We start from the raw sequence: 8,877 nt of genomic DNA on the forward strand, positions 1-8,877 counted from the left end.
AAGTTTATTTCTTTTTTTTTTCCTTTTTTTTTTTTTTTTCCATAATCACTTCTTTTGCACAACAACAACCTCAAGTTGACAATGAAATGCACGCGGTAGACCGAAGGGAACCAGACAAGGCTCTGTTAGTGATGGAAAGTCCTTCCACGACACCGCGCCAGCTCCCCACCCACCGCCCACCCGGCACGAGCAAAGGTGGCCCAGGCTGCGGCAGGAGGAGTGAATCCTGCCCGGGAGGGCAGCTGGGTGCTGAGCCCCGGGGTTTCGGCTCAGCCCCAGGGTTTCGGCTCAGCCCCGCAGCCACGCAGTCATCTTCCAAACCTCTGCCTGCAGCCCTGGGCCAGTTTATTCCTCCCGGGATGGACGGTTGCGTACCACGACTCGGGACTTTGGTACTTTCCATTTTCAGAGCACTTTAGAGACGTGGATGCGTTGGCTCTCCCGCCGTCCCCGTGGCGTAGGGAGCGTCGGCGCCCCTTCTCGCGGGGCGGGGGGAAACTGAGGCACGGGGGATGCCGGGGCTGGGATGCCCGGCTGCCCCCCGCGCTCGGGTCCCACCGTCCCGGCGCTGGGTGGGGGCGGCTGCCTCCCTGCACCCCGGGGACCACGGAGCACCCAAACGTAGGCGTCGGCCAGTGCCCCTCTCCTGCTTTACTTAAAGACAACTGACTACAAAGGTGGAGTTTATTGGTCTTACTACGTCAGCTCATCCCTAGCATGGATAGTAAGAAATCTCTAGCACCGTAAACAGCCATTCCCTGACTCATTTCAAGTGGTATAGGAGTGTATGTGCATATATCGTTTCCACGTACGCATTTCTGTGTGCGTGTGCACGGCCGAGTGCACAGCCACCGCGAGGGAGGAAAGTCACGCAGCGGGACGGGATTAAACGAACCCCAAGAGACAGGCTTTGCAGAGCTAGGGCCAGGGAGACACACCGGGCGAAGCAAAATCAAGCAAGCTGAAGGTTATATTTTAAAAGGAGCAGCAATACTGACCTACCCCCAAGGTAGGATGCATGCAATCGTGAACTGCCAGCGTCCCTGGAAGGTCAACTCAAAGGTGACCCCACGTCTGGGTTAAAGCAAGATCTTTTTAATGACTCAGAAATAATAAGAAAAGGACTAGGCTCAGTCCAGAAGCAGTCTGAGGGGCCAGCATCCTTGAAAGCACCGATTTCCAGGCGGAGCTGAGCACTTTGCTGCAAGGGATAACGCGGGCGCAGAGCTTTAATTTGGGACGTGAGGCCAGTTGGCCCAGCTCTCGCACAGCTTCGCTCAGCGCCCAGCTGGGAACTCATTTAGCCTCAGCTTCTCTGTCTTGCTCGAATCAGAGGCCCTTCTCCGGGAGAGCTCTTTGAAAGGTGTATGCGTGCGCGTAACAAATGGTCACCACCTCATCTTTCCTCCCTCGCACCGCTGCAAACGCTCCGTCGGTCGGTGGTCCAGGCAGGGATGCTGCCGGCCGCCTCGAGGATGCTCTCCCTACCAGGCACCGTCTCGCGTTCCTACGCTGCTGCAGAAATGTGGCCGCGAACCCTCGTTACAAAGCTTGGCTCATAGACGTCTACGGGAATCAATGAAGAACATCAAGCCCTGCCATAAGGAAGGTGGCCCCGGGAATTGGGGGGGTTGCATGCCACGTCCGCAACTGCGGTACGTGGGAATGGTCTGGGAATGAGGGAGGCTGGGGCGGTGAGGATGTTAATGAGGATACTTAATTAGTCTCAATTGAGGCATGAAGTATGCTGCTGCACACAACCATTAGCAACCCTGGGAGATGGAAAGGCATGAAATAACCGTGATCCCGGACCGTGCCACGTGCTGCCAGCCGGGCACGGCACCGCGTTAGCTGCTGGCGCCGGCAGCACCGGCACCGTGGGTTTGGAGCGGTGCGGTGGGTGGGCAGACACCCCCCGTCCAACCGGAACGGCGGGAGTTGGGGGACGTAGCCAAAGCAATCGCGCATTTCCCTGATAGCGTCCAGTGGCACCGGACGAATGTCAAGCTCCCCATCATCCCTACTACATTCATCTGCACCGGGCAAACATCGCTCTGCTACACCTAAAGCATCTGGCCCCGCGGACGAGGCCGTTTCCGCGGCACGACGTGTCTCAGCAGCAGTAACAGAGCCGGTCCCCTGACGTTACCGATGCAAAACTCTCCCTGCGCATCCCTGCTCCTCTGACGCAGGAGCTTACCCTGCAGTAACACGTTTTCCAGCCACATCCACGGTCCCTCACGGCACTGATCCGACGGAGGCGAGAAAAATGAGTTTCCCAGTGCTCACACCTGCACGAGCACCGTGTGCCGGGCCGCTCTCCTGTGCGTTTCCCATGGGATTTTTTTTTGCCAGACAAAGCTATCGCAAGAATAAGTCCCCAGCTGAGATCCAGGCTAGCCTGCGGGGAGGGGGAGGAGAGCGGGCGCGGGCCCGAAGCCGGCAGCACAAAGGCGGATCCAGGCAAGAACCGAGTCCAGAGACTCGGTAGCTGTTTGGGGAGGACGGCTCTAAGCAGCACAACCAGCCACCGACCGCTCCTCCTTCAGCACACGCCAAGCCTCGCAGCTCCTCCGGCTTCCCCCGGGGCCGCCGGGAAGAGCCTGGAGCCCCTCACGCGAGGAGCTTTGGGTTAACGCTAAATTATAGGTACCAGAATGGAAGCATCACCTCTATTCCACCTCGCAGCCCTTCCTTCTCCTCCCAGCACGAGGAGCAGCCCGGCCCTGCTCTCACCGCCCTGCCCGCAGGACTCAGGTGCCTCCAGCTCCCGACTCCGTGATTTTCCAGCTGCTCTCTGCTCCGGCATCCCACCCCACCGGCACGCTGCCTTCTCCCGGCTCAGCCTCCGACTCCTCCTGAGCCCCAGGGAGGGAGTGAAAACGGTCGTTTCTCTTGTTTTAAACTCCTGCTCATGAGCACAACATCTCTGATAATAATAATCATAGTAATCATAATAATCATAGTACTAAAAACAGTATTTACAACAAGCTCCAGGTCAGAATTACACACCAAGCAAACACTCAGCACCACAGAGAGCAGGACAGGGTTAATATCTCGCAGATACCTTCTCAGATCCCACCAACGCGGGACACAGACATTTGACAGCTTCAACCATTTCTTACACACAAACATTTCGTTTAAATTACTTTTAAATTTTTTTTTTTTTTAAACTTTTTAAAATTTCTCGTCACTATATGAATGAGGTGATGCTGGCGGTGATGCTGCGCTCTACACAGATGCTTACCTAAGACAGCTGCTACTATAAACTGATCATTAGCTACTGTTAAGAAATTCAACCCTCAGTTTCTTTCCTCTTTGCCCCAAATCTCATTTTTTTTTCATCACTGGGCGGCGCTGGGACTTTCTAACAGTCCTGTCCTCCCGCCGGCCCAGGCGGAGGGGTCTGGGAGTAGGGCAGCCCTTCCTTTTCGGAGCAGAGTGTCCCCTAACATCAAACCGCGGCCATCGAGGGATCTCTCCCGAATCCAGCCGGCACTTTGGGGAGATTAGCAAACAGCCCTGGGATTTGATCTCTAGCAGCTTTCTGCGACCGCCTGATGCGGCCGTAATCAATTTTTTACCTAATTAAAGCACAGGGCAGACAGGAAACTTCAGCTTCTGACAAGAGTCGGGGATGATTTCTTTTTCAGAGGGGAGCAGAGGCGAGGGCATCGTCACTCCCCGTGCAAACCCCTCATCTGCTCTAGCTCCTCGTCGCTGCCGGGCCCCGCCGCGCAGAGCACGGTCCCCGGGAGCCCCGGGCTGGGCTGTGCCCGTGCCCACCCCGTGCACTTAAATCCTTCCCCAAGGATCCTGCAAAGCCCACCGCAGGAGTCCCTCATCCCGCCCGCAGAACGGCTCTTGGGAGGCACAGCGTGCAGGGGGCACCGATTGCTAATAATTAAAGGTCTCGGTGCCTTGGGTGCCCCTTTGGTTCATTCTGGGCTCTGAGGGGGCAGCCAGGACGGCGGGGCCGCGGCGAGGCGGAGGGGAGCGGTGCCCCGGCGTAAATCCAGCCAGGCACCCTGCGCCGCCCACCCCCCCGCCCCGAAACACTGCACCCGTCCGTGAAAAAAATAACAGCCCGGTAACCCTTAAGCCCTGGACGGAGGGGAATTCTTGTTACCTTCTGCCTCAAGTGAAAGCGGCTCCCACCGTCTCCTCTGCCAAACCTTGCCGCAGGACCGCGCTCCTGCAGGGCTGCGTCCCCGGCACCACGTCCCGCGAGGCCCCGCGTGCCGGGAGGTGGCCATTCCCTGCTCTCCAGGCGCAACGTTTCCGCTGGGATTTTCAAGGCAGAAGCAAAGCTGGGGCAAGGTGAGCAGGTTTGTGGATCTCAGCGGGAGGGTGGCAGCCCCTGGCAGGGCACGGTGGCTGCTCGGACCTTGGCTACCTCCGTAAGCCGTGACTCGAGAAGACGAGGAAGTCCACGGGCTTTGACAGTCTCCTATTTAGATCAGACATTACTGCCACGCTTGCATGTTCTCTGCTCACCCCTACCTCCATCAAGAGACTTTTTTTTCCTTAAAAATAGGCCTTGCAAAGCTAAAGATAGACAAGGAATGAGCATGGGGACATCTCTTCACCCTTACCACAGAACTGCTCCCCTCTTAGCTCCCTCTCACCCAAAGCCGCCGGGCTGGAGATGCCCTCTCTTCCCAGGGTGCTGCCTACAAGCCAGAGCTCGGGGGCTCACCGGCGATCTCTGGTCTCAGTGTCTGCCCCGTGACGGCACCGAAGAGTCACAACCGTCTTTGGAAAGAGGGAGGGATGATTATTCTGTTCACTATAAGGCTATTTTACAACCGTGCACCGTCTCTATTGGATTTGCTCTCTTACCGGAGTGAAACCTCGTGCTTTGGGAGCGCTGGAGAACCCACAGACTGAGCGCCCTCTCCCAGGGCTCCCGTGGAGCCGGGGATGCAATCGCCGTCTGCAGTTCTCCCAGGCTGCTCGGCCAAGACCTCTCGGTCCCCGCTCTGCCGGGGAGCGGGCGGCTCAGCCTACCGGCTCCTCCAGCCCCTGGCCAAGCAGCGCATCAGGCGGTGCCCGCCGTGCCGTGGCACCCGGCACCGAGCTCTGCCTGGAGACCCTCACCTACTTTCACACGGGCAATCCAAGAATCATCCGAAGATGAGGACTTTGGGTCACTGCCTGCCTGGGCTGGCTCCAGATACAGCCAAGAGATGGGACGCCTGCACGCCATGACTCCTGAGCCATCCCATCCCTCTCTCATTCCTCTCTCCTACCACTGGCAAACATGGGCTGTTCCCTATTCCACCTCACACACAGAAATTATCACTTACTTCCCATTATTCTGAAACTGATATTTGGCTCAGAGCAAACGCCAAGAGGAGTAAAAGCCCCGGATAAGAAATCCGTATCTCCGTGACACTGCTGGTTGAATTTATTAATATCTTAATGTTCTTTTTTTACATCAGTTTAAGAAATATTTTTTTTAAAAAAGGACAAAACCCTCCAAAGAAGCTGTTTGATTGACTGATCAGTTCCCTATTTCATGTGAACTAGTTGCTATTCTGCTTAGGGGTCCCTATGATCTGTGAATCCCCACAAGTACGGACGATTAAGGATGCAGAGATAGAGAAGCATGTAGCTGGGGGACAAACACCAGGGGAAGGGGGATGGAGAACCGAATGTTGCATCTAGACAAACAAAATAAAATGTGTCAGTCGGTCGATTGGTTGGTTTGTTAACAGGAATCAGGTGCTAGATGTGTAGAAAAGCCCTTTATCCAGAGATCTCCTCCCGCTGTTCCTTGTTCCTGCGAACTTCAGCTGCATGCAGTTCCTGCAAAGACGGGAGAGACGACAGCAGGCTAACACTTTCTGCTCTTGCAATCTCTATTTTCCTTCTCTCCTGCACACAGGATTTGCACCAGACAAAAAAGAAAAAAGAGACCAGTTTCCCATCCGACACAGCCTGAGGACAGGGGGTTACGCCCGCAAGGAGCGAAGCCGCTCATCCGCGGGAGCCTGGAGGTGATGCAAACCTACAGCCAGCGCGTTCCTGGCTCCCCTCGTCTGCAAAGCCCTTCGGCCACGCAGCCCCTGGCCATGGAGCGGGCCCGATCCTGTGCTTTTGAGCTTGCGCTTCTCAAGATCAGCCAGACTTTTCTCTACTGACCTTGAAGGACACATCCCCCCTCCTCGTGCTGCTTCGGAGCGGAGCTGCTCCACAGCCCGCTTCCCACCAGCAACGAAACGCCCGCTCCCCCGTGCCCCTTGCTCTGGGGTGACCCCGCAGGGACCAGACCCCAAACCGCCCACGAGCATCGGCACCCAGCCCTCTCCCCGGGATCGCACTCGCCTTCTCGCGGAGCCGCTCCCTCAAGGCGGCGAGATGTGCTTCGCGGATCTCCCTGCTCAGCTCCATCTTGTAGTTGAGCTTCTCCTCGGCCAGGCGGCTGAAGTTGTTGTTCTCCTCCAGCGCCTTGTGCAGCACCTCCCGCTCGTGTTCCCGCTTCTCCGCCAGCTGCTTCAGCACCTGCGCCTCCTGGGTCTGCCGAGGCAAGGCGTCGCGAGAGGTGTAAGGCAACCGAAGAGGCTCTTCCAGCCTTCAGCTCCCCAGAGAGGCTTTCTGACCATCTCCTCTGCTCAAAACCCCTCTGCCACCGCCCTCCACCCCATAACGCTCTTGCTTGGAAGACGCTTTGACACCTTTTTTCTTGCTACGGGGCAATGTCTGCTGGGTCCGGTGCTCCAGGCGGGCAGGCGATGCAGCCCTGCGCCCGCTGGCTCAGCAAAGCTGAGGTGACATCTGTGCGGATGCAGAGTCCCCTCTCCAAGTGTCACCTCACTCTTTGAATTATTTCAGCTTGCTTTCCTCTTACCCACCAACATTTGTAACGTTCACGCTTTGTTTTACTCGGCCGGTTTTCTCCTTTTCAATAGTTTTCACCAGAATACATTTTATACAGCACTTAGAATAAAATGTGGCACAGCCAGCTGTGGGAAACGCAAGGCTGTGCTTAGGTTTGGAGTTTAAGCTGGGTGTGTGACCAACTGCTACATCTCCTGCAGCATTAGCTGGTGAGAACTGCTGCCCCAGCCAGGTCACACGCAGAGGACCGAGGGGACCCCACACTGTGTGCTTTTAAGAACAGGAGGATGATGATGCTCATCGAGTCCAATTCCCTGCCTAAACCAGGCTGCAGAACCTCGCTCCGCGACTCCCATGCCCCACCTGACAATTTATAGCGGAATATAGTAAGAAGTGCAAAAACACTATTTCCAACCATTTTAGATTGCTCCTGCTAAGCCAGTTTTAGAATCATAGAATCACAGAATTGTTCAGGTTGGAAAAGACCTTTCAGATCATGCAGTCCAACCATTAACCTAACACTACCAAGTCCACCAATAAACCAATTAAGGGGAGAGTAATAATTTCATGTTTCCTGCCTTGGTGGCTGGATTATTTTTTAATGAAAGTACAAACTAGGAATCATTAAGGTTGGAAAGGATCTCCAAGATCATCAGCCCAACCATCAACCCAACACCCCCATGCCCACTAAACCATGTCCCCAAGTGCCACCTCTGCCCGTTTTTTGAACACTTCCAGGGACGGGGACTCCCCCACCTCTCTGGGCAGCCTGTTCCAATGCCTGACCACTCTTTCCGTGAAGAAATTTCTCCCAATATCCAATCTAAACCTCCCCTGGCGCAGCTTGAGCCCATTTCCTCTCATCCTATCGCTGGTTACTTGGGAGAAGAGCCCGACCCCCCTCCCTGCCCCCTCCTGCCAGGAGCTGCAGAGCGATGAGGTCTCCCCTCAGCCTCCTCTTCTCCAGGCTGAACACCCCCAGCTCCCCCAGCCGCTCCGCATCAGACTTGTGTTTTAGGGTTTGGTGCAATTAGTAGCCGTCACAGAAAAGTCACTGCCTGTACAGGACATCTCGTTACCTTCCTCCTCTCTTCTGCAGCCTCCAGCCTCCTCTGCAGCTCCTCCAGGGACAGGTCCTTCTTCTTGGGGGGGGAGGAAAGGATGGGGCTCTCGGGAGATAAATCTGAAGGGGACTTCAGGATCACTTCGAAGCTCTGGCCTGATGCCCTCTTATCCAGCTGCTTCACCTCCATATCTTTGGGGAGCAAAAAAAACCAGAGGCTCTGTGGACCTGTGGCACTCAGGAGAGCATTCACCTGAGGGCACCAAGCTCTTCACATAGGAATTAGGGTGTTCCCATGTCCTGACCTGGGTGATTTTGTTCTGTCTCCAAAATTTCCCCATTAGCGATTGGCTTCACCCCCCCTCCACATCAATGCAATGAATTTAAATTCACAGCATAATTACAGGCAGGCATATTGCTGTTAACACCTTGCCTGCCACCCCAGCACAGAGCAGACGGCCTCTGCCAGCAGTTTCTTTCTGGGAAAATACAGGGTTACGTTAATAAAATAAACCGCGAAAGGAAACTAAACAGAAAGACCCCAGGCTGAGACACGGATTGCTGCTCCGGGATGGGACAACCCAACGCGCTGAGCCGCTCCCGCGCTGGCCTGCAGCTCCCGTGGGAGCTGGTTACGTACCTCCATACTGGTAGATGGTATTAGGATGGGGCTGGGTGTGGAAACAGGAGCAGATGAGGGAGAGCAGAGACAGCTCCTTCATTTTCTCCTTGTAGGCTGAAAAATACGAAATAGCAATGAGAAGAGAGTCTAATGGCAATGGCAGGTCTTTTTCATGGAGAAAGGAAGCAAGTAGACACAAGGAAACCCATTTGCAGCTACCAGACCCTACGGAGGCTTTTCCAGGCTGCCATAGCTTGCCAAAAGGTCCCCAAGGAGCATCTGTTCTGGAGCAGCCTAAATTAGCTGGCAGTGTAGCAACTGTCATGGGAAGACACACAGTAAGAATTTA

The 8,877-nt window shown here is 55.4% G+C and overlaps 1 protein-coding gene across 1 annotated transcript; it reads right to left on the bottom strand.

Moving 5' to 3' along the window:
* Positions 1 to 5,750: 5,750 nt before the first annotated feature.
* STMN3 (stathmin 3) lies at positions 5,751 to 8,640 on the bottom strand. The gene is made up of 4 exons (XM_009491762.2): positions 8,547 to 8,640; positions 7,923 to 8,098; positions 6,331 to 6,522; positions 5,751 to 5,811 (listed from the first exon to the last, which is right to left on the bottom strand). Exons 1-4 carry the CDS (start codon positions 8,626 to 8,628, stop codon positions 5,752 to 5,754), a joined length of 510 nt encoding a protein of 169 aa, XP_009490037.1. The 5' UTR covers positions 8,629 to 8,640; the 3' UTR covers position 5,751.
* Between the last annotated feature and the right edge of the window lie 237 nt (positions 8,641 to 8,877).

This window comes from Pelecanus crispus, chromosome 14 (assembly GCF_030463565.1).
Source record: "Pelecanus crispus isolate bPelCri1 chromosome 14, bPelCri1.pri, whole genome shotgun sequence".
Lineage (NCBI taxonomy): Eukaryota > Metazoa > Chordata > Aves > Pelecaniformes > Pelecanidae > Pelecanus > Pelecanus crispus.